Source organism: Musca domestica, unplaced genomic scaffold (genome assembly GCF_030504385.1).
Source record: "Musca domestica strain aabys unplaced genomic scaffold, Musca_domestica.polishedcontigs.V.1.1 2, whole genome shotgun sequence".
NCBI classification, from domain to species: domain Eukaryota; kingdom Metazoa; phylum Arthropoda; class Insecta; order Diptera; family Muscidae; genus Musca; species Musca domestica.
The window spans coordinates 28,902,092-28,926,448 of record NW_026712249.1 but is presented as its reverse complement, the minus strand read 5'-3'; the positions used below and the strand labels follow the sequence as shown (position 1 = coordinate 28,926,448).

The 24,357-nt window shown below is 37.7% G+C and overlaps 5 protein-coding genes across 7 annotated transcripts in view; 3 read left to right on the top strand and 2 right to left on the bottom strand.

Annotated features, from left to right (window-relative positions):
• The first annotated feature begins 903 nt into the window (after positions 1–903).
• LOC101901015 (protein-L-histidine N-pros-methyltransferase) lies at positions 904–2,943 on the top strand. Its single transcript, XM_005181205.4, has 4 exons — positions 904–1,050; positions 1,556–1,684; positions 1,750–2,031; positions 2,103–2,943. Exons 2-4 carry the CDS (start codon positions 1,601–1,603, stop codon positions 2,646–2,648), a joined length of 912 nt encoding a protein of 303 aa, XP_005181262.1. The 5' UTR covers positions 904–1,050; positions 1,556–1,600; the 3' UTR covers positions 2,649–2,943.
• Positions 2,944–4,298: 1,355 nt separating this feature from the next.
• Positions 4,299–5,432, top strand: LOC101890422 (CCR4-NOT transcription complex subunit 11). Its single transcript, XM_005181232.4, has 3 exons — positions 4,299–4,762; positions 4,824–5,129; positions 5,196–5,432. The coding sequence occupies exons 1-3, from the start codon at positions 4,499–4,501 to the stop codon at positions 5,403–5,405; spliced, it is 780 nt and encodes a 259-aa protein (XP_005181289.1). The 5' UTR covers positions 4,299–4,498; the 3' UTR covers positions 5,406–5,432.
• A 104-nt stretch (positions 5,433–5,536) lies between these two features.
• LOC101900841 (integrator complex subunit 1) lies at positions 5,537–14,282 on the bottom strand. Its single transcript, XM_005181204.4, has 3 exons — positions 12,709–14,282; positions 11,668–12,647; positions 5,537–9,481 (listed from the first exon to the last, which is right to left on the bottom strand). Exons 1-3 carry the CDS (start codon positions 14,099–14,101, stop codon positions 5,573–5,575), a joined length of 6,282 nt encoding a protein of 2,093 aa, XP_005181261.2. The 5' UTR covers positions 14,102–14,282; the 3' UTR covers positions 5,537–5,572.
• A 1,648-nt stretch (positions 14,283–15,930) lies between these two features.
• On the bottom strand, positions 15,931–18,086 carry LOC101900661 (GPI transamidase component PIG-T). The gene is made up of 2 exons (XM_005181203.4): positions 17,719–18,086; positions 15,931–17,649 (listed from the first exon to the last, which is right to left on the bottom strand). The coding sequence occupies exons 1-2, from the start codon at positions 18,014–18,016 to the stop codon at positions 16,037–16,039; spliced, it is 1,911 nt and encodes a 636-aa protein (XP_005181260.1). The 5' UTR covers positions 18,017–18,086; the 3' UTR covers positions 15,931–16,036.
• A 3,802-nt stretch (positions 18,087–21,888) lies between these two features.
• Positions 21,889–24,357, top strand: part of LOC101900486 (putative uncharacterized protein DDB_G0281251) — a 56,491-nt gene continuing 54,022 nt past the window's right edge. The window contains exons 1-2 of one of the 3 annotated variants that reach the window (XM_059122037.1): positions 21,889–22,815; positions 23,288–23,535. The gene's annotated coding sequence lies outside the window, so the exon portion shown is untranslated. Of the gene's footprint in view, positions 23,193–23,287; positions 23,536–24,357 lie in introns of all 3 variants that reach the window. The other 2 variants (XM_059122035.1, XM_059122036.1) reach the window with 2 other exon arrangements.

Below are 24,357 nucleotides of genomic sequence, written 5' to 3'. Positions count from 1 at the left end.
GAATAATTTTAACAGCTGTCTGACGAGTGGCTTAGAAATGACATCAGTCTGTAGTTGGTTGCAGTTTTTTCATCTCATTCTGTAGATTCCACACACCGGGTTTAAACAAATCCGGTCCATTTTTATATGGTAAAAATTATGAATGAAAAAATTATGAATAAATCCGTATTAAGAAAAAAATCCCGATAATTTGGGTTAATTCGGATAAAAATGTGTATCTAAACGTTATAAGGTGCAAAAACATTCAATTTTTTTTACTAGTTTAAGTCATACGCTGGCTTTTTCGAAAAATACTACGCTCTCGATTAATTATCCAAAATATGCTGCATAAACGAACGAAGATTCTTTATTAGCAAGCAACCAAATTTTAAATAAAAATTCAAATAGCGTTGGTTTATCGAGCAAACTGTCATGTGGAAACGGCTAGTTGATTTTGGTTAAAAGGCTTGGTAGAAGAATACAAGTAGTCGCTTCGACACAGCTGTTGGGAAAATGAAAAAATATTGAAATTTTCAAAAATTGTTGAGAAATGCATATTATAATAACCTTCGATTTGCATCGTATAGGAAAATATATAAAAATCTACTTATTTTTTGACAAAACATATTTAATAATTTGACATTTCAATGATCCCAAGCGGTGATGCCTCTACCTTGTATTCCTTTTCTACTTAGTAGAAGAATATAGGTTAATCAACGCATAATATGTAAACATTTTTAAAATGTGTTGTCAAAAATAAGTAAATTTGTTATGATATGCATTTTCAAAAATTTTTACAAATTTAAAAAAAATGTTGGTTAAAATATTTTAAGTCCATAATTGGTTTGACAGTTCATTGTCCCAGCAGCTGTGTTGATGCGACTACCTGTATTCTTCTGCCATGGTAAAAATACATCAGTTAATCGATTTGTCCAAAGTCGACTTAGATACCCCTACATTATTTCCTGCGAAAACCAAAACAGGCAGTAGATCGGCTCTAGGGTCTATTATTTATTTATTAAAATAATATTCATAATGTTAACGTAGTGTCTCATTACAAAGATTAAAAAGGTATGTAACCATAATTGTACTCTCCAACGAACGAGCATATGGATAAATGACCAAGAGTAGCTGAATATGGTACTACAATGAACTAGGCCAAAGTTATATTGTGTGGTGTATATATGTATGAAGTATCTGTTGTAATTTTACATTGTGTGAAGTGATGAATAACCTATTGCTTACGCCCGAAGGAAGAAATAAAATAATACTTAAGGAAACATATAATATTTAGCTTGGCATTTCAATGAAGGCGTTCATCTAATAAAGGAGATTATTTGAAGCAACATTTCTTGTATTGGGGAGTACATACTAAGTACTTGTTGCGTGTTCGGTTTTTAATCAGATAGCTGCAGTCAAGAAGATATGTAGCATTTCATGTATCTAGTCTCTTATCAGGAAATTATCATATCATACCAATAAGTATGTGTGTTCTGACGAATGAGATTAAGCTATCAATTTAATATAATTTGTTTCACTATACTAAGTTTTTAATTATGTTTGTTTTTTTTTCTAGGTTTTATGCATCCATTGTTTATTCCTGGCCGTATATTGTAACAGTATGAACCCCAGAACATATATTGCAAGAGCAATATATGCCAAATTCCATAACGATTACTATTTAGATAAATATGATACAAAATTGGTAAGTATTTGTTGGTCTTCAACCTTGGCCTATGTCCAAAAATAACCATTTCCAACCATTTGCAGTGGTATACCGTCAATGCCGACGAACAGTTTGCCTACCGTAGTACATATGTTCCATTTGAAGAGCCTGATAACGTGACAATGGAATGGCTGGAGCAAGCAAAAAATAAAAACAATGTTTGGCTTCATATATGGCATGTTTTGGCCAGACAATTTCTACAATTTTTCATGACCCAAACCGATATCAATGGTTTCTTGAAAAGAGGATCAATGTTTATTCTTTCGGAAAATCAATTTGCCGTTTTACTAAAAGAAGGGGGATTTGATAGCCGCCGATATGATATGGTAAGGCCAGACTATAAAAAAACACTTCAAAATTATAGTTGTTAATTTTTAATCGAATACATATTTTACAGGTACGTTTCGTTGACATTGGTGCCGGGGATGGGCAAATCTCAATGGTCCTGCTAAAAGCCCTGCGTATTTCCAATCCCGATGTTGCTATAGAGGCGTATGCCACCGAGGCCAGCTGGACTATGCGGGAAAGACTTAAAAAAATGGACTTCAAAGTCTTGGAGAATCTCGACGAAGTAAGCAACGTCCAGTTTGTGTCATGCTTAAATGTTTTAGACCGCTGCATTGATCCCATACAACTGTTGGAGGACATACACAAAATCCTTGCACCCAATGGTCGTTGTATTATAGCTTTAGTTTTACCATATATGCACTATGTTGAATCGAATTCCTCGCATATGCCAATACGTCCGTTAATGCAACATTGGCCAACGAAAGCCAAACAGTATTCTTTTGAATCGGAGGCGGCCATATTTTTCCGGGTATTGGAAAATGTTGGTTTTCAAATTGAATCATGGACAAAGGCGCCATATTTATGTGAGGGAGATCTAAGACAATCCTACTATTGGCTAATAGACTTAGTAGTTGTGGTTTCAAAACGGTCCTAGCTACATTTTTAATTTAACTCCCTTCTTTCTGCCCCTTTAATTTAATATAAGTGCACACAATCATATAGAGTACATATATACACACATATACATTTGACTATATATTTAAAAAAAACTATGCATCAACTTAAAATAACATCGATCGATGTATTCAAACGCATTTAAATGTTTACAAGCTACAATGAAAAGAACTACATACACAGAAGCCTTCTTTACTTTATTTTTTTGTCTAAACTAAGTCGTCTCAATTGCCAAAGTATATTTGTAATAAACAAAATTTAGTTGATTCTTTAAATGGAGGAATAATACTGAAATTAGCCATAATGTCTTTTAAAAAATGCTGCATATGTATTTTAGATAATTAAAACTGTATGTGTAAATAAAAAGGAAAGTAAAAATGTTTAGTTTTATTTGAGCATCATAGTGGAGGAACTACCATTGTGTTTAGCTACAGTTTGATTTTTATTGTTGATTTTTGTTCCAATGGATGAAATATTTACTTTGGTCTGTAGATATCCACAAAAACGTTGGCCACCATTGTCATTTTAGCTATTAATTTTGGTTGGGTCGTGTTTGTTTTCTAACGGACAACAGTTTCTTCTTCTAACAGGTATTTTTGCGCGCCAGCTATCATTTTATTGTAGATGCCAACTTATTCCTGATTTTGAACATCATTTTAAGGCTAGTGCACATCATGGTAGACAATAAAGAGGTAAACAGTTTAACAAATACTATTTATAATTCATGTATGTGATACTGTTTAATCTTTTTCTTTATTTTTAATCAATGAACATATTTAGTAATAATAAAACCCACACAGAAGCAGAATGAGCTTGTAGCTCTGCAACACCTTTTTTGTACCATGAGCACACACTAACATTTTTGACTGTAATTTTTGCTCAAATATCGGTTGGTTGTCGTACGGCATTTCAATTCTCTCAATCACCATGCAAACAAAATTTTTTTCCTAATTTCTGGATATTCAGATTCAATAGGTTGTGTTGACAAGGAACCGACAGTGTAAATATCAATTCTGAGCCATTTTCTCGATATTTGTGTAAACCCAAAAGATTGGCTGTCTTCGAAATTTCAATTTTATAATATTTAATAGTGAAAAAGTAAAATTTATGAAAAAACAAATTCTCAATAAGATTTTGCCAGCCCTCACATAAACAGATGTCAAAATTGCTCTCCCAACTAACTCCTGGATCTTTAAGCTGTTCCCATGTTACAATAAAATCCAGGTAGGGCTATGATACCATATGATTTTAATTTTTTTTTTATTTTATTAGCTTAATTTGTTTATGTGTGTGTATTCTTTTCAATAATAAAAATATTTCCAATAATAAATATTCAAAAAGTGATTTGGTTTTTGGTAGTAATTCTGACATTACAAGCCAAATAGGCAGACCTCTTTACTTGCACTTTTTTTTTAAAGTTAGTCTACCTTGTCTTCATTGTACCATGCCATTGTTGTTCCTGTAATGCAACAATTCTAGTTTAGTAAAACAATTCTTTTAGGATGCCAACAGCTGTTTTCGTAATTAGCTACTACTTTCCTGTGAATTGCAACGATTGTTTATTTCTCTTTCTCGCCCCTCTATCCATTCCTTCTTTGGAGCACATTTCATTATTTTACTTTCCCAGCTGATTGCATTTCCTCAAGTATCTTTCGTAAACAAAACAGGCAAGCCCTTTTTGTTTTCTCCCACATTTTACCAGGCATTCTTATTTCAATCGTTTGGAACGATTTTTTATTTGGTGTGCAAGTGGAATAACTACACAAGAGTGTTCATTGGTGATAGACTTATTTAATTAACTTGCTAAATTCCAAAAAAGGAACACCAAACATGTCTGGCGTATTTGCTCCGGAATTTTTCTCGATTGCCCCACCATTGATGGATTTTGAGCAAGAATTGATTTGGTTTAATTTAACCGAATCCTTTGGCCAAAAAGTCGAATATGACAAGAGCAATCATATTAGCACCAATGCCCGTGAACTAATGGATTTGGCCTTTGTGCAGCCACTGAATTTGCAGGATCAGAAGCTGTTGCTAAATGAGTTGAGCAAGAATCCATTCTTTGTTTATCAAATTCGTTTGACACCAGATAAGGTAACGATTTTTTTCAGTTTCTTGCCGTTAATTCATTTCAGAATAAATTGGGTTTTTTCAGCTTCCTCGCCTAGTTGAAAATAATCCTATAATTTCGATAGAAATTCTTTTGAAACTTATGAATTCATCGGAAATTACAGAATATTTTCATGTATTAGTTAATATGGACATAACGCTACACTCCATGGAGGTGGTGAATCGGTTGACAAACACTGTCAACTTACCGAGTGAATTTCTACATTTATACATTTCCAATTGTATATCGTCGTGTGAAAATGTCCGAGATAAGTATATGCAATCGCGATTGGTGCGCTTGGTGTGCGTCTTCCTGCAGTCCTTGATACGCAACAAAATCATAAATGTTAAGGCAAGTAAATCTAAGATACGTAGCTTGTTTGATTTTATACTTGTTCTTGTTGTCGTCATCCTTTAGGAGCTTTTCATAGAAATCGAGACATTTTGTGTGGATTTCAATCGCATCAAGGAAGCTGTTGCCCTATATCGCCTGCTTAAACATTTGGAAATGGGCGAGTTACAAAATACCAGCAGTGGCAGTGGTAATAATGGTGGTGGTGGTGGCGGTGGTTCGAATACATCATCATCGTCGTCCTCAAATAAAAGTGAAAAGAATTTAAGCAAATAAAACGTTTAGCTAGTAAGAGTATACAAATGGCTTGTTTCTGAATCCGCCATCCCCCTTAGTCATCAATTTGAAATTTAGTGGAGATTTGTTAGTATGGTTTTTACAGTACATTTATTCTTAGCCAATATTTGTTTTGTTTTTTTATCATTTTACAATTACATTCTAACCTAATAACCATGCTGCAACATTATCGTTTGCAGTGCCCGCTTAATTTGCGGACTTGTATTCAACTTCGATTTAAGACCTAAGGCAAAGGATACTGATAAGATTTCCCGGGCATGTTCCTGTAACAGCAAACACATATCGGTTAAATTATCCATGGCTGTTGCAGCCACAGATGAGTTGTCGTCTCGCAAACACTGGATATAGGCATTGAGAGTACAGCGATTGACATCTGTGCGGCCGGGATTGTGTTTGAGGTGTCGTATCAGCAATATAAAGGCATTGCTACGTATCTGGGCACTGGAGGAAAAAATCAATTCCAAGAGACGATCAAACAGTTCGCTTAGGAAATTGAAACGTTTCGATGTGAAACTTTCAATTTCTTGCAGGGGTCCCAATATTGTATCCTCGGCCGTGGAGTGTTTGACAATTTTTATGAGGTTGGCAAAGTGTGGGGAAATTGAAGTGGATTTATTCAGAGATCCTGAAATGGCTACTGTTACCGCGCCCCGGGAATTTATGTCCAAATTTGAAAGCTGATAACTGCCGGATGAGTCTGTGGAATCGGTTTCCATGGGGGCAGCCACAACCGCAGAGGTGGTGGTGGTGGCGCTGTTGGATGTGCTTGCACGATTGTCATTGTTCGAGTAGGATGACTCTTCAAAATCGAATTCCTGTTTGACCTCAACATTGCTGTTGTGCGACGAGGTGGTCTTTTGTTGCAACAATGTAATGCCCTGAACCAATTGATGTAGAGATGATATGGAATTATAACGACTGGCCAAATCCATTAATACATCCACATATTCATGTTGTTCTATGAACGCCAAAGCAGACGAGGGATTTACATTGATATAGGCCTGCAGCAGTTCAATTAACTTAATCAGGATGTGGTAGGCCTCCTTGACATTGCTGTACTGCTGGAAGAATGTAAAGTAACATTTCAGGGCCGATTGGAATTCCTCCTTGTAGATGTCATCAAAGCATGTGGGTTGCAATAGTTCCAATGTCCTTAGGATCTGGATGAACCGATGCATGTGATATTCGTCGCGTATGACACGCAAACTCAATTGGCCGAGGCCTTGTATCAAGGACGACAATACACCCAATTGACGGAGAAATAGAGCCGGATGCGAGGCAGCTATTTTGCGTATCAGCAATTCAATGTCGCTCGACAATGCTTCAAAGTCTTTTTTGGTCAACAAATTGCCCAGGCAGGTGATGAGATTCGAGGTCACCTTGTCCGCCTGACACCCATTGAGATTTTGTAATTTATCCGCATAGGATTCTATCTGTTGCGAGCGTATGAACTTAATCGAGGGATACATCAGATACATCTGTCTCAAGACGCTGAGGCGCAATTTTTCCGGACTTTTCGTGGACTGGCAGACGTGTTCGATGAAACGTATTAAATTCCTGGTGTTCTTTCGGCATATGCGAAACAGCAAATTAATGCGACAGGATAAGATGAAGGGATATTGTGAGGCAGAGGATTTGAATTCCATTTCGCCCTCCTTCAATATGAATTCGGTAAAGGTTTTCAATTCGCCATCCACTAAGTTAATGACATTATCGGTGAGATCTGTCTTTAAAACGGTGCGGTCTCGACCTTGCCACAATTTCGGGTTGTGTATCAGAGCCTCAATGAAATTCAGCACTGTGCTATAGTCCAAATCCTCGGCTTCATTGTTAGCCGACCTTAACATGTACTCCAAGCTATGTATGAGGGTATTCCAATTGGTCTCATGACAAATCCATGATAGCATGTAGAAACGGAAATCTCCCGATCTTTGGGAGAATAGCAAAGGAAGATCTTCCTTCAAGAAATCACAGCATAATTCGGGATCATTGTCGGCCAACAAATCCACCAACATGCCATTGCTGTAAAATTTACTTGGCTTCAGAGATTTCCGTTCATTCCTAAATTCCCCAAGGACTTGTTGTAATGTGAAACGTGTTGGCTTTACAAGGGTGGTATTGCTTTCCCGTGTTGGGGTAACCTCCAAAGTGCTGGCAATTAATTTCTGCATTGTCTCTGCAAAGAAAATGGGCTCGAATTTTGTTGTCAACGTTTTGAAAAGTGGTAAATTGTTAGAAGCCGATGCTGCCGATATGGGACATAATCTTAAAAGTGAACGAAACAGAGATACCGCCTGATTGCCATCCAAAACGTTCAGCAAGAGATTTTCCAAATTTTTGTGGCCTAAAATCTGTTGTGTTATCACTGCGTCCTTTTTGCCATCCAACTCCAAGAGATAGTGGATTAGAGCATGAAAGTCGGCATTTTGAAATTGCTGGCGTTGCGACCAATTAATAACCCGGTAAAGATTCTCCTCTCCCCCGTGGCTATGCTCCGGCTGCTGCTCGCCTACGACTGAAGGCATTTCTAGCTCCTCCAGGCCGATGGGTTCCAAAACATCAATTTTGATTTTCGGATTATCTTCCACAGTCTGCGAATGCGAATACAGACCCAAAGCATTGACGGTATAGTGACCATTTTTGGCCCCTCTTGCCTGCTGGATTTCAATCAATTGAGCCAAATAGGCCTTGTTGAGTATGGCATTCTTAACCGTGTCAAATTGTTCGATTACCGCATGATCCAATAGGGCCAATAGCTTGGACATGGAATTGATAGGTGTGCCGAAATTCTGAACAAACAATACAATTTGATCGGGTGTTAGCTCACGTATGGCGGCCTCGATTAGACGATCCACTGAAGATCTAATCATTTTCAATTTCAACCAATCCGGCAGTAGTTGTACGGGCTCTTGCGGCATATTGGGAATGTAGGCAATGGGTACATTGCCATCCACCGGAAACCAATAATCTAAAATTGGCACAGACTCCGGCATTTGATTACTGCTGTGCGTTAGCAGAATAATAAAGGCATGGATGATATTCAAATGCAGCGGCAATTGAACGCCATCGTTGAACTGTACCATTAACAAATCCGGATACTCATTCCATTGATAGGTCTCATGATGATCCCGCAATTTAATTATGTAGTTGTTGAACATGACAAATAAACATTTGAGGGTTTGCAGGCGATTTTCCTCATCCATACGTGTTTGTTCGTCAAACAGCAGGGTCTCGTTGCTGCCATCTGTCAGGGGAATTATGTGCTGGAACATGGTGCTACGTTCCACAATCAATTGGGCCATATCAATGACATGATCCAACATATCGGTCACCGAATCATCGAGCGTATTGGCTGCTATGAATTGTATGTAGGCCATTACCAAATCGGGACAATTTTCCACCTGGCATGCCGACCGCAGTTGGGGTATAATGAAAACTCTTACCTCATTGAAATGCGGTATCTGGGGTATTGAACTCAGCAACCAATCATTGCCGGACATATCGGAACTTTTAAAGATGATTTTTAGACCTCTCAAAGCCGAAACTCTTGTCGTTTTTACCGTGGAACATAGACGCCGGAAAATGTAGTCCAATATTTCACATGTTTGTTTGCTATAGGCCGGATCCATGATGACATTTCGCAGAAAATTCACCAATTCCGCATCACGGCTATTTTCCTCGTTGATAACGCTGGCATTGAAGAGTAAAAACTCACACAGGCATTGCACGGGTAGGTGATTGAAATCGCCATCACTATTTTGCACCAAATCCGAGAGCCATGGCATTGATTGTGAGGTGCCCTGGCGTTGTATTATGTCCAGCAACAGATCCGGTTTACGGCTGCGACACAAAAGATGCCCAATTTTCAGCAGTTTATTCAATGAGCGCAATTGTTCAAGAACACCGGCGGGCAGTCGTCGCGCCACTCCCATGGGATCCATTAACATTAGCTGAGACGTGAGTATGGCATTTTCTTCGGTAATCACGGCCTGTGATGTTTGAGCCGCCAAATATGATTCAAATTCAACAATGTGATCACGTTCCATTGGTATGATCTGGTGAGAAAGAAAGATAAGCAAAATGAAATAAAAAATGTATTTTAATTTCAAAGAAAAATTTGCCGAAAAGCATAATCTTCATTTTCTGGAAATTTACGTTTGGGATCTAAAGTGTTCCCTCAAATCTGCCATATCCTAATGGTTAACCACTCACATAAACTTAATGACAATTGCAGCGTTTTTCAGGCAGGGATTCTTGCAAATATGAAGGCAGCCGAAATTATAAAAGAAATCTGAAATGGCATAAGAGGCCAGTAACAATATTTGTCTGTAGTCAGATGGCCCTTAAAGCTCAAGAACCAATAAATCGACAACCATTTCTGATTTCAAGAAAGACCTCATTGAAATATTTGAATTCATTAACTTTTGTTGAGTTCCAGGACATGGCAATATAGGGGGGAATAAAGAGGGTTATGAATTAGCTCGAGGTGGTCTAACAATGGCTGAAACTGTTAAACCACCTAGAAGTTATTATGACAACTGTTTTCAAAAATCTCTCACCGAAGAAGCTGGATGAAGAGGGTTTGGACTTGCAAAACGGTTAAAGGGTATCTTAGGCCATATGGCCGGTAATTTTGAGAAGAAAAACAAGCTCCCTTCTACCATTTAGTAGGTCTGATCCAAAAACCGTGTCAGGCATAGTGGAATAACGGTGTTTCTGACTACTGAAGACTATGTGAATGTGAAGAAATTAAGACGATTGAACACGCAATATGCAGATACCCCTTGTACTCCCATGAAAGACATAGGCTAGGTATATGATCTTCTCAGACATAGATCTTATCATCGTCTGCAAGTTTGCTTAAAGTATCCAATGGCTAAGCAGACCACCCGGCTCCTGGGTTCTGTAGTTGATGACATATGTGTCAGGGTGAACAGGAGCTTGCCGTCTTCCTCCATGCGAGGAATATGAAAATATCCGCCACTAAATCAACGGCCACACTATTTACCACAGGACGAGTGGGGCATAATTCCAACCACTAACTAACTCAAAATCCTTGGGCTCACATTCGAGCCAAGTCTTCCGCACAAGCCAGAGCTATCTGCGATAAACTGAAAAGTAGGAACAAGGTCCTTAAGGCGCTAGCCGGCAGCACTTGGGGTGCAGATAAAGAAACCTTGTTGATCTCTTATAAAGCGAAAGGTCGTTCTGTGGTTAGCTATGCGGTTTCAGTGTGGTCTGCGAATACGAGTGCAATGCAGTGGAAAAATATGCAACAGGGTGCCTCCTCATGACTCCTGTGGACCATTTACATGAGGAAATGAAGGTTCATCCCTTACGTCAGCATAAGCATATGCTTTCGTTCCTGCCTGGGTGTTATCGTGGGAGTCATCCTTACCACCATATGGTAGACAAAACTCCTCCACCCTGGCGTGTCAGGAAAAACCAGAAAGATAAAGAGGTCCAGCGATATCGGACAGAGCCCCTAGATCATGAAAGCCTATTAAGCGGGTCTTAATGCAGTCGCAGACGTAGTTAAAAATTACAGTATGAATACCATCCTCGGAGTCCACCCTCCATCCATTATAGCTAAAGAACGTCGGCTGCCTAGGCAAACCGGGGTAGTTTTGGCCTAACTACGTTCAGGATGGTGCAGCCGTCTTAATTCATATTGGGCACGAATTGACAAAGATGTGCGGATCAGCGTGCGATACAGCCCGCGCACTACGCTGCAATTGTCCAGCCAAGGCTACCCAACTCCATCCAGAGGATTTCTGGCTACAGCCCATAAAGGTAGCAGAATTCCCAAGCCTGGATATCGAAGAAGAAATGGAATAAACAGTCTATAAACAACAGAGCATGTTATCGCTGTTACAACAACAACAACAACCCTGCTAATTATATTACTCTCTAAAACCCCTTTCTCCTCTTGCCCTCGTTTCCATATCTCTCCTATTGCCAATAACTTTCTTCTTCCTGGAATGAACTCAATGGACCACATGGTCTCCGAGTAAAGCAGTTCCCAACTCTCGGGTAGCTTCACATCCTCAAATTAACCAACCAACCAGTCGCTCAAAAACTGACCGATTTATAGATTTTCTAACCCCTTAGATGCGTTTTATACAGGTCCAGGTTTATCGCTCTACTAAGCTCTACAAAATATCCTCGAGTTTAGCTCCAGTGGTCCATGAACAAATTTACCTTTTAAAACCTTAAAACTAATTTTCTTTCACTCACTCACCTGCAACTCCTCCTTGGTCATGGTCGACTCATTAAACTGATTGGTTATGCACATTTCCATTAGCATTTTCATTGTGGGATAATGATTCCAACAAAAAGCTCCAAACGTTGAGGGATTATGGGCGGATATCATCAACATTATCAGCCATGCCTTCCAGTACAATACGGTTATGGCCAATTTGGGCGGTTCATAGTCCACGGGTAAATTGATATTTTCCGGATGATGATATTCGGCCATGTTGAAAAGGAAATCGATAATGTCGAATTTATTTGCCTGCACCACAGGGCAGCTGGTAATGCGCATTGTTGAGGCCCGTTTAATTAACGAGATTATTATGTCAAATGTATCCGGTATGGTAAAGGGAATCTCCTTTGTGATACCAATCAGTATGATCCTAATAAGGGTGTCTTCATGTATGGGCGTCTCGGAAACCAATCGAAGCAGTGTGGTTCTCTCCGGCTCCGACGGCCATTGATCATATCTCGAATATTGTTCGGCATTGTCGAGAAGTAACATTTTATGCAGGCCATTATAGTATTCGGTACCCTGCAGTTTTAGGGCGGGCACAATTTCATACATCCACGATACACAGTCCAATTGGATTTGACACATTTGATTGTAGAACTTCAATAGTATTGCATTATTTGCAGCATTATCTTTGGTCACCCTCAAAGAAATGCTTGCCTCGCGCACCTGTGGCGATACGGACAACAACATGCACAGACATGCAATATCAACCATGGAGTGGAAAATGCGATCTCTAAACTCTGAGTTTTCAATTTGTTTGTTCAACTCGGGTCGGCCGTTTAGAAAGACTTTACAAAACACCACCAGATTAATGTCATTGCGCAGCATGCGCACCAGTTCCCTTAGAAATACACGCAGGGTGCGCAGGCAATCCTCGCGTTGCAATAGAAATTCCTTATAAATTTCAGCCAAGCACTTGGCCGATTCATCAGGGGCCGTTTGGAACATTGTGGCTGAGGTAAGAAAGACCAAATTAATTTAAAAAGAAGCATGAAACCTCGGCAAGAGACTTACCCAACATGCCCATGTTATTCGGGTTACGTGTATTGGACAATTCATTTTGCACCACCAGCTTTAGGACAACATTCAAAATACCCGGTTCCAGGCGTATCATCTCCTTGATACATGCCATATAGAAATTGATCAAAGGTTTCGCCTTCAAACGCATCTTAACCAATATGGCCAACACTTCGTGATCCTTAACATGCTTGGCCCGGACATTAAAGCATATATAGGACAACAGTTCCTGGGCAAACTTCACCAATTTGCCATTATGGATCCATAGCTCTAAACGTGATATACACAAATGTCGTACCTCCACCAGGCCAGAGGTGATACACAGGAATTTAAGAAAATTCCTTGTATAGCATTCCTGCTGTTGACGTTTATTCAATTGTTCCTTGATGGCCTCGGTTACATATTTCTCCACAATACGTTCCGAGTCTACATAGCGATTTTTGGCATCGAAGTATGTATCACCGCCGCTGAGCTTAAATTCTGAAGGCTTGGCCGAACCACTGGCCTCAGAGTTGTCACACGAGTCATCATCAACATTTATTGCCAAATTTTGTTGATTACCACCACCCGCTGTCGGGGTAGTCATTGTTGGTGTACCAGCACCCGACGCACTACCATCCGACTGCAGGAATGTAAGCTGGGGTTGGCGTGTCTTAAACGCAGCAGCAATATTCTTTATGAACGGGGCACACAAACTATTGTCCGACCAGAAACGATCATTGATGGCATCGTCAATATAGATGCGCATAAATATTTCCGGCCATTGCCGTTTGTCTGCGTAGACACGCATCAACAGGTTACACGCCAACACATGGGAATATGAACTTTGTCGCATTTTCAAATTAAAATCTCTTCGCAGAATGTGCAACAGACCCGATGTTATAATATCATTATTAAAATAATCCGGATGTACCTTGGCCAAATACATGATGCTCAACATGGCAATCATATCCGGCTTGGATTTGGCATACGATGAAATTATGTTTTTAATACAACCACAGATGAGGCGTACCAATGTCTCGTTATCATGCTGTTCGGCAGCAGTTTGTATGGTCTCAATAATATCCACCGAATCACAATCGGTTGCCATCTGTTCCCAAAGTTCATTGGATGGCGCAACGATGCCAGCGCCCGCACCTTCAGCGGAACGAACCGATGAGGAAAGTTTTGGTTTTTTCGCCGCCATCAGGGACGATGATGCTGCACCTGTCGCATCTCTTTTGCGATCAACTGCTGTGGAGGTGCTTGCCTTGCTGATGGGTAACTTGGCTTTGGTCTCATCACCTCGATTGTATCCCTTCGAGCCGAGGGCAAAAAATTCACTGCTTGCATGGGAGGAGACTTTTTTCGGAGCCCTCGAAGATGACAATGGAACTTTATTGCGATCCATTGTTAGTTTATACGTGGTTTATAGTTTTAAAGCATTTATTTTGTTTTTTTATTTTGAGCGATGGGGAAGCGTATTTTCTTAATTGAAGTAAGAATTGGAATCGCTAGGGATGCGTTGTTCCAGAACGAACTAGTTCAAAGCTTGTATTTCGTGAATGATACGATCGGAACAAAACAGAATTAACACCCTGTTTTATTCCTCTTTATGGAGTGTGAACAAATTCAGTGAGCTTCTCAGGCTCGGTGAAGAACTGTGTACTGGATTCAAGAACTCGCCCATAAAAAAATAAAAAATATTTGAGCTATGAATGGAACGAACGCTCACTGAAATGAACCAAATTTGACAACTCTATTGAAGCACCACTCAGCTGATTGCTAATTGTAATTAGGGATATGTAGGTCGACTTTCGGCATTGAAGTCTAAAAATCGATTACGACTTTTGCCCGTTTTAAGAATCGATACTTAACCCTTTACAGTTGATTTTTAATGTTTGCTCTTTTCCGGAACATGAAATAGTGTACATAGAGAGGGTATATATCATTTAATACGACCAAAACGTGCCTCATCGAAATAATGGTTTTTTTTCAGGACATTTGAAGTCGATCTAAGATGTCTGTCTGTCTGGCTGGCTAGTGCGCACGATAACTCTCGAAGGGAGTATCCGATTTGATCCAAAGTTGGTACATCGTAATATTATTGTCAAACTTAGATCGAGTTCGGAGATAAGCAGTATCGGTCCACTCCATCTGGTACCTCCTACACAAAATTTCAACATTTTCAAAGAAAATAATTTACTGCACAGAAAGGGAAAGGATAATTCCAGGTCAGGTGCACTCCTTCTTGCGCCTTCCCCATAAAGGTTCAAAATTTTGGGTATCCATGAAGCTCATAAAATGCGAAATTAACATCCGATTACACTCAGACTTGGTACATCTCAATATTTCTATCAACACAAGGTATGTTATAAAGATGGTAGAGATCGGACCATTCCTTCTGGTGCCTCCCCCACAAAATATGAAAGTTTTTAATAACCGAAACGATTATAATATCCGAAATAAGCTTCTGGTTTTCTTCATATTATTATCCCATTATTTCTACTAACTCAAGATCTGTTGTGAAGATAGGATATATTGGTCCCGTCCGTACCTCTCCCACAAAGGATCAACATTTTGAATATCCATGAAGCTCATAAAACAGGAAATTAACATCCGATTGCATTAAGATTTGGTACATCTCAATATTTTCATCAACACAAGATCTGTTATAAAAATAGTACAGATCGGAGTAGTCCTTTCGGTACCTCACCCACAAAGAATTAAAATTTTGAATAACTAAATGATTATAAAATCCGAAATAAGTACCGAATTCTCTTCCTATTTCACACATCCGATGATTTCTATTAACATAAGCTCTGCTGTGAATATGGGATATATTGAACCACTCCTTCTGGTACCTCCCCAACAATGGGTCAACTTTTGAGTATCCATGGAGCTCACAAAACGCGAAATTAATATCCGATTCCATTCAGACATGGTACATCTCAATATTTCCATCAACACAATATCTATTATAAAGATGGTAGAGACTGGACCATTTATTCTGTTACCCTCCCCACATAGGGTTCAAGATTCCGAAAAATAAAAGCTCAAAGAAAGCGAAATAAACATCCAACTCTCCTCAAATTTTACACATACAAACATTTTTGCTAACACAAGATCTGTTGTGAAGATGATATATATCTGAGGTACCCCATCTGGTACATCAACCACAAAGGGTCACAATTTCCAATTGTATTAAACGTCAAGCCTTAGTTTTAAAAAATCGAACGGTTTTTTATTTAGGACTCATTTATTAAAAAACAAAAATACTAAAGTACAAAAAATACATGGAAATGGAATATAGACTAGTACAGTGACATACGACGAATGGTCGCAACTATTTCACCTTCTCACTACCAATACTGCTACTACTTGTAAGAGTATTTTCCGCCTCCCCGTCAATTGTTGGTGAATTTTTATTTTTCTTTTTAAGTTTTCGCATAATTTTTCCAACAAAGGAACGCGGTTCATCCGAGTCCTGTTGTTCGACAACAATTTTTTTCGTTGCCACACTATGTATGGGTCCAAAGGCCAGTGCCACAACGGTGCAGGCCAAACATATCACATTATATGGCATACTAAAGTCGGGGGTGGGCAGTGATAAAATCAATGACTCAGTACGTATGGTGAGGATATAGGAATTTCGGGTGGCATTAAAAGAGTCCGAGAAACGATAACCACTCAATGGTATGGCTGTGTAATTGCGAGCCATTGTCAGTTGGGTCGTTATAACACTTGATCCCACATAATGTCCGTGATTGGCATCGGGAGGATATTCCAGCCATTTGAGAAATATATAATCGAAATCCAATGATATCTCCACAGATGATTTGCTGGGAATTTTAAAGGCCAACTCTAAGTAGTATGGACGTGTGCGTTGTACCCCGGGCCGATATTGTAGACTATTCGGCTGTATCAACTCGCCTGTTTTGTGATTTTTAATTTGCAACGTATGTATGTAGACCGGCATATACCATGGAATATTCTCCTGTAGCACTATGGGCAATTCATTGTAATAATTATTGGTTATTTGTGTAATGATTTTACCCTTCTCCTGACCATAACCCACAATGTTTCGGTGTGCCAATAGCGGCGGTGGGGTGGGGCTAAGCACCTGATGTTGTGGTTTCCTCAATACCCATGCAATGTTGAATAGTTTTTGGTCTTTGAGTTTTTGTATGTCATAAACACCATAATGACTGGTTTGTCCACCTCTCGTCGATGTTATATTGTATTGCGGTAAAGGGGTCATTTCATAGGGTAATGGTAATTCCAGATTAACATATACCTTACTGCTATCTGCCAGCGGGCAGTGTCCATTGAGGCCCTGTCCAAACATACGCCTTAGGGAAAAGTCCAAATTATTTGTAGCACCCACAAGCTTTGGATCATATACCATATTAGCTGATTCCGTGAACTCCAAAATGCACTCATCCTGGTTGTTGCACAATGTACGGAACTTAATACCCAACGAATGATAGTTGGTGTTGTGTACATGTCCGGAATTGAGCAATGAAGCAAATCCATGGCGACTATTACAGGGTAACAGCTTCTTCCAGGGTGTTAAATTCTCAGTGCATACAATTTCTCGCGGCAAACTGGAATAGCGTACATGTTTGGTCAGATTTTTAGTCGACGAGCTTACAAATTGTGGCTTAAAACCATATTGTGGGGTAATTGTATTCGTTTTATCCATAAAATTCAAAGAGGCACAGATGATACCGGAAAATGTACTTGTTACCCGTTTCCATTGTTCATCGACATCGGATTCGGTGAGGTTTTCTCCAGCAAACCATGACCAGGCCTCGGCTCCGGGTGCGGCATCTTGCACTGGATAACCCCAAGATTCATAACGCCACAAACCTTGTGTCAATGTAATGTGGAACTCCTTAACATCAGAGTAAAGTAGAATTTCGGCAATGGGGCGGGGTATCAAACGGGTATTGTGCACTGTGCATGAGATAAGAAAATGGTTTAGTGAAATAATGATAAAATGTTCAATTCCATGCAACTACTCACAATTTTCCTTGCTCCCGTACCGCCAGCGTGTTGTAAACTGGAAATAGGTGTTAACAAAACCATTTGCCAATGGCTGAACTACCAGTTCTTCGTGGTACTCTTCATTGTTGGCCAAGCCATCTTTGCCATTGTTGTTCTTTGTTGAGGTTGCCGGTAATTGTTTTCTGTTTTCATTCAAGCCTTCTCCTGTTCCATCCAATACTGTTTGAGTGAAAATTCTTGTGGTCTGCTGTCCTAGTAGTAATACCAGGATACAAAATATTGACAAAGGATTTGCCATTTTCCTTCCAGGATACATGGCCTGTTTCCTCCTTATTCCTAAGATCAACTAGGGATATGTAAGTCGATTTCCGATTAATCCGATTAATCGAATAATCGACCATTAGTGTTTAAAGTTCTGAAACTCGGCTATGGACTTGGGTAAAAACCGAGTACTTGACTATTCATAGTAGATTTCAAATTCCAATGTGTTCTGCTCAACTTATGGCCTGTTCCAGAACTGCTGAAATGTACAAGTTTTTACTATGATAACCACCGATTTTCGCTGTATGATATCGAAAAGAAATTGCAAAACTAGGAGATTCTTGCAGGTTCTGGAACAGTCCTTTAATGCGAGATGAGTTGGTTGTTATTGTGGTTGAGTAGGGCTTCTAAAGCGCGCGCGCACTTCTGTCCAATTGTTTTGTTGTAGAACAGAGCGAATGCGCGCGTAGGAAACCAAAATGAAAAGCGTCCCCAACGAAACGAACATAAAGGCCAAAAAGGGAATCCTTAAAAAAAAATAAACAGAAGCAAAATCGCCAAGGGACCTTTGTCGTTTGTATACGAATGAGACATGAGGTAAGGTAAACTGAACACATTCACTAAAAGACCTTATCTAAAAAATAATCAAAAGGCAAAAGCGTTCCAACCACCAATTGTAATACTTCAGCGCCATAACAGAAACTTAACGAAAGGAAGGTACAACAAAATAATGAAAAAAGAACAAAAAGAAAGAGCATCATTATCTTGTTTCCGAACGGAGGAGAGATATAGCAAAAAACATACAAGAACAGCTGACAGGAAAAAAGAAGGAAATGTAAGTTCATCGGTCGCATTTAAAGGTTATATCGTACAAAATGCATATGCGGGCATGAATGGAAAAATGAATAGACTTATGAAAAATGACATATATGTGGCTTCAGATCAAGGGAGTACACTTCAAGGCCAATGTCATCAGAATTGCAGAATACCTCTTTCATTATATTTTATTTGTATAACCCCACAATTTATTGAAGCGTATCATGGTAAAAGAGTACAGGTAGATGCATCAACGCTTGGGAACATTGATATGTCAAAATTTTTAAAATATTTTGTCAAAAATAAGTACATTTTATATGTTTTCTTATACGACGCAAATCGAAGGTTGTATGATATGTATTCTTCAACATTTTTTACAAATCTTAATAATATTTCATTCAAGATTTTCAATTCCAAAATTGGTTTGACAGTTTATTGTACCAGCAGCTGTTTCGATGCGACTATGTGTATTCTTCTACCATGGAGGGTATATTACATTAGTGATTCCATTTTTAACATCTCGAAATATAAATACCATGATAGAATCAAAAAGGTAAATTTATATAAAATAATAATTACCAGCTCTGAATTTCCTGCAATTTACCTTGTCAAATTTAACTGCACAAAAATAAGATCCCATCCCTGATTTGTGTATATACAATGGATTTGTAAATAAAAAATTTGATAATGAGATGTTGTCAAAGGTATAATTTTGAAAAAAAAAAAATGTAAACACCATGATATATTTTCTTGATCAGCATAAAATTTGGCGTTGTGCGTCCGTCTCTGGGAATCACTCTAGCTTTCGAAAGAAATGAAGCAGGTTCAACAAATTTTGCTTTGATGAATTTTATGTCTTTAGAACTTTTGGTATTGAAAATGAGCCAAGTAGGTCCACGTTTTCGTATATCCTCCGTATTACTGTACCGCAAGATTTAAGTTTTTTATTCACAACTAAAAACCGAATTTGCTGTAAATTGGAAGTTTGTGTTTCCAACATGTAGGCAACATCTTTGCATAGAACTGATAATATAGGTCCATGTGTTGGTATAGTCCCCATATAACTGTAACTCCGGTATTTTAATGATTTTAGCTATATTTTTTAACAGAATTTTCTTGGTATTTGGAGTTCGTAATAGGTGCCACTCTCTCTGGCAGATAATTGGCTATAGAAATCTGCTTTCGGTACTTTTGATGATTAATGACAAATGACAGAAAATTTCGCAAAGCCCCCATATAATGGTACCTCCCATATTTTACGTCTTGCAAATCCCTTCTAAGTGGTGGCACCCATGACACAATTACAGAAGATAGATCAAAGCTACCCCCTAAGTACAATTTTTTCTTTTGGTGCCCCTATTCTGTGAAAACGTATACACAGTTTGTATATGTGTGTATTGTTTTAAATAAAAATGAAAATAATTTGAAATTATTTCAAACTTAGAGACAACATTTTCAAACAAAAATTCACATTTTCCACGTTAACGGACAATGAAATATATAATTTTGGGATAAAACAATCTTGTCCTACTATCTTGGATTCAATTTTTTGGAAAAAGACCAATATTCAAGTTTTGTGGATTTTCCCAATATAACAATTTTACACAAACAAACGAATTTTAAAAAGCCCATTTGACATAATAGACTCCAGTACAGAGTCGTATTTTCATAGTTTCCTTGAAGTTGAAGAATATTTCTTATTGAGTACCTAAAATAACCAACCTACCTTGTTACTTTTTACAAAACAAATGCTTTTATCACAATTCCTAAACTAAAAACCACATATTAGGATCTCAATTTACACAATTTTGTAAAATTTGACCAATTGTACATTCACTGCACCGTAAAATGTTAGAGAAGGATTTTATAGTACTTTGCCAATATATATACATTAATGTGAACATCCCTTATATGGTAGCTGAATAAGAATGAAAAGTACCGAAAAAATACAACTCTGTGTGGTAAGAAACAGCTGAATCGAAACCAGAATAACAATGAACACATTTTAACTCTGAACCGTAGGTCGCCAGTCCGCAGTAAACAACAAAAGTATTTGTGTCTGGGTAGTAGACAAGGTGGTGTAAGATGAGAAAAGTCATGCGGCCAATTATTTCTAACCATGCTACAGAATTAAAAAAAATAATACATCTATTAGGTTACCTCCCAAGTAAAAAAAAACATGTAGAAATTTTTGGTGTTTTTTTTTTATAATGTCTATTAGATTAACATATTTATGTTTGATTAATATGACTTAATTTTGTCTTGGTTTTATATCTACTAATTACGTTTTTTCTCCTCTCACCATCATCATACATCACGTTACTTTTGCTTTCATCCGCTTTTTGTGTGCTATTCAGCAAAGTGCGTTAGTAAACATCGCTGGTAGGGTAATATAGTCATAAAAACGGAGAAAAATTTGTCAATGGAAAAAACTTGAAAAATTTGTTTAAACATTAACAAAAAAAATGTTTTCTACTATTGGCGAGTCTTAGCTACTATTAATTTTCTTTACAATTTTTTATGTTACAACTATTTTATAAGAAAGAATAAGAATATCCAACTCTGAAATTTCTGAAATTTACACTGTCAAATTTAACTCAAATTGTTCATTAAAAATTTGAAATCAAATTTTTTGAAAAGGAAAAATATGTCAAATGAAAGGAAAAACTTTTTCATAGAAAAAAATCCAGTCCCTGGGATTCATCTCTGAGTTTTATATATATACCGGGAATTTATCATGGTAGAATAAAATTATTCATTTGACAAAAATCAGAGATGGGAACTGTTTTTTATTCAGTGAAATTTGACAAGTTAAATTACAGATAATGCAGAGACGGATAGTCTTTTTTGAAATGACTACCTCATACCATCATTGACATATTGTTTTTACTAAAATCTGTTGTGAAATTTAGCGATAAATTTATTTCACATATCAACCAACCCTTACCTAAATATTTGTAGTGATTGCATCATCTATTTGCAAAAGAACCAGAACAATGTCTATACATGGTCGTATTAGAAAACTACTGTTAGCCTCTGTTTCTCAAACATTTGTATACTCCCATCAATGTCTCGCGACCTAGTGTACCCTTAATACTTACTTTTGCCCATTCAGCACACTACCATTTACATACAACCCTGCGCATAATGCGCTGATTTGCTGAAAAGAAATCATACATCAGTTCAATCGCATACATTTAAATGGCTTGTGCACTTGCGACCGACGTTGTTCGTTGTCGTTCGTTGCCATCGTAAGTTGTTGTGTCCGCTGAAAAATTTTCTTTCTTTTTGATTTAAAAAAAAAATATCTATAAAATTAAAATACACTGCTGAGCGCAAGAGAAGACACATTGAGAGCAAACGAGAGAGCGAGAGAGAAAGAGAGCAAGAAAATTAAAAAAAAAAAGTTGGATCTTTGCAACAATTCGAAATGCAATTCAAGAAAAAAGAAATATGAATTTTAATAAAAAGAAATTATACAATTATGCGAATTAACTTTAATTTTCCACGATATTGTTCGATTAAAATTGCACAAACACACACACAACAATTTAGGAGAGAGCACACGCATAAGGGCAGCAGCAATAAAATCGAAAAATAAAAAATCAATTTTTTTATTAACTTAAAAAATGTTACAAGTGATTGGATAAATGTTTTTTCTTTCAACTTTTTTGTTTTTTGAAAAAGAATAGAAAAATGGAATACTATTATTTTTTTTGTAGATTTTTTACGCTTTTCTTTGGTTTTAATTGGAAAAATATCTAAAGAATTCACTTAAAAATTTCATTACGAACGGATGAATAATAACAATAAAAAGAAGAAGCAGCATTAGTAAAATAGCAAGACAAAAATGTTTTTTTTTTTTTCGTTTCGTTCGGTCGGTTTTTTGAATCGCGTATATTTGCTGGTGCCTGCCTGCTTTTGTGTCTTCGCACGGTCGCGGTCCGCTGAGGCAAAAATTCAACTGTCTAACAAAGTAAACGCTCGTTTTGTTCGTTGCTCGTTAATGTTATAGAGTATTTACTCTCGTATGAAACGGTAAAAACAAGAACAACGAAAGCCGATTTGCCAAACGAACGGCTGTGTGTGAGCGGATGTGTGTGTGTGTGCATGCGTTTGTTTGCGCGCATGCATGTGGTTGTGACGGGAAAAAAATCAAATAATGAAACGAAAAACCCCCAACGCCGCCACACGAGAGAGCCTTAAGTGAGTTATAGAGCGCGAGAGTGAGAGCGAGAGAAAGTGTGAGTGCAAACAAAAGTGTTAACCCAGAAAGAGCAAGAGATGGAGAAATTGAAAAAGACATGGAAAGAAAAAAAATATTGTGTGCTTCGTGTGTTTTCCCCCATGATTTCAAAAATTTATTTTACTTATCATCATCATTGTGTGCTCTCTCTCTGTGGCGGTGTCTCGTCGTCGGTGAAGAGTTTTAATTTATTATGTCTTGAAAATACGAAATGTACTGCTATTTTTCCCTTAATTTTTTTTTTTTGATATTTGTTATAATTAGCAACAACATAAAGAAAACAAAACTAAAAAGTTTCAACTTGTTAAAGAAGAAATTAATAAAACAAAAAAAAAAAAAAATAAAGAAGAAAAAGAGAGAAACATAAAGACAAACACTTGAAAAAGGCGTTGGATTTCTATTTGGATGAGAATAAACTCAAGAAAATTTTGTACTGCAGAAAAAAAGCTGGGCTGAGGTTGCGCTTGCAAGTGCGAAAAAGAAACAAAGACCCAGCGCTTTACAAAAAAAAGGTGACTTAATTTCTTTTTTTTTTTTTCGTTTGTTTGTTGCTTAATTTATGTTCATATATTTATATTTAGGTTATGTTTTCTCTTAATGGTGGTATTATCATCGCAACAGACTATGATTACTTACTACTAGCCCCCTCTTCTGCCCACCCCTAGAGAACAAAATAGCTATTTTCTTTTCCACTTACATCAGAGAAAAAAATGAAATGAACAGAAATTGTCTCATTTATTTTCATGAATTGTTTTCTTTTCTCATTTTCGGCTGGCAGTTCATTCTTGTGTGTTTTTTTACATAAATAATACTACTGTATCTTCTGCTTCTTCTTCTTCCTATTTTGATTTTCATCAATATTCTGTTATTTTGATTTTCTTCATGAAACACACAAGCACACACACACCCAGCAAAAAAATGTAGAAGAAGAAAAATTGCACCTTCCTCCTTTGGTGTTCTCATTTCTAAATAGTTGTGCTCAATTCCTTGGCTTTTGTTATTGCTGTTGTTGTAACACCGTGTAGTGTGTTTAGTGAGTGTAGCATTAGTAGTAGTAGTACTCAACTCATTTTTGCCATATAGACGTCATTTAGTGGTCGTCGTCAACTGCTGTTGCTGCTTCGGGCGTACTTATGTGTTGTGTATGGTGGTGTGGTGGTAGAGTCGATCGGTCTCTGGTGTGTCGTCTTTATTATTGCTTTTTGATTGGAAAATTGGCGATGCATTTTTTGTTCATCGTCCGTAATTTAAGAAAAAAATCAGTTCTATTTCTCACTGCCGTACTAAAGATCTAATTCATTTGTGTTTTGGCTGACTGTGACTGGCTGGCCGCT

Coding starts and splice junctions, on each gene's coding strand:
- LOC101901015 (XM_005181205.4), top strand. CDS start 1,601: ATGAACCCCAGAACATATATTGCAAGAGCAATATATGCCAAATTCCAT. Junction 1,685..1,749: donor ATAAATATGATACAAAATTG/GTAAGTATTTGT, acceptor AACCATTTGCAG/TGGTATACCGTCAATGCCGA. Junction 2,032..2,102: donor ATAGCCGCCGATATGATATG/GTAAGGCCAGAC, acceptor CATATTTTACAG/GTACGTTTCGTTGACATTGG.
- LOC101890422 (XM_005181232.4), top strand. CDS start 4,499: ATGTCTGGCGTATTTGCTCCGGAATTTTTCTCGATTGCCCCACCATTG. Junction 4,763..4,823: donor TTCGTTTGACACCAGATAAG/GTAACGATTTTT, acceptor GGGTTTTTTCAG/CTTCCTCGCCTAGTTGAAAA. Junction 5,130..5,195: donor ACAAAATCATAAATGTTAAG/GCAAGTAAATCT, acceptor GTCATCCTTTAG/GAGCTTTTCATAGAAATCGA.
- LOC101900841 (XM_005181204.4), bottom strand. CDS start 14,101: ATGGATCGCAATAAAGTTCCATTGTCATCTTCGAGGGCTCCGAAAAAA. Junction 12,648..12,708: donor GAATAACATGGGCATGTTGG/GTAAGTCTCTTG, acceptor TTCTTACCTCAG/CCACAATGTTCCAAACGGCC. Junction 9,482..11,667: donor TGACCAAGGAGGAGTTGCAG/GTGAGTGAGTGA, acceptor CTTTCTCACCAG/ATCATACCAATGGAACGTGA.
- LOC101900661 (XM_005181203.4), bottom strand. CDS start 18,016: ATGTATCCTGGAAGGAAAATGGCAAATCCTTTGTCAATATTTTGTATC. Junction 17,650..17,718: donor GTACGGGAGCAAGGAAAATT/GTGAGTAGTTGC, acceptor TCTCATGCACAG/TGCACAATACCCGTTTGATA.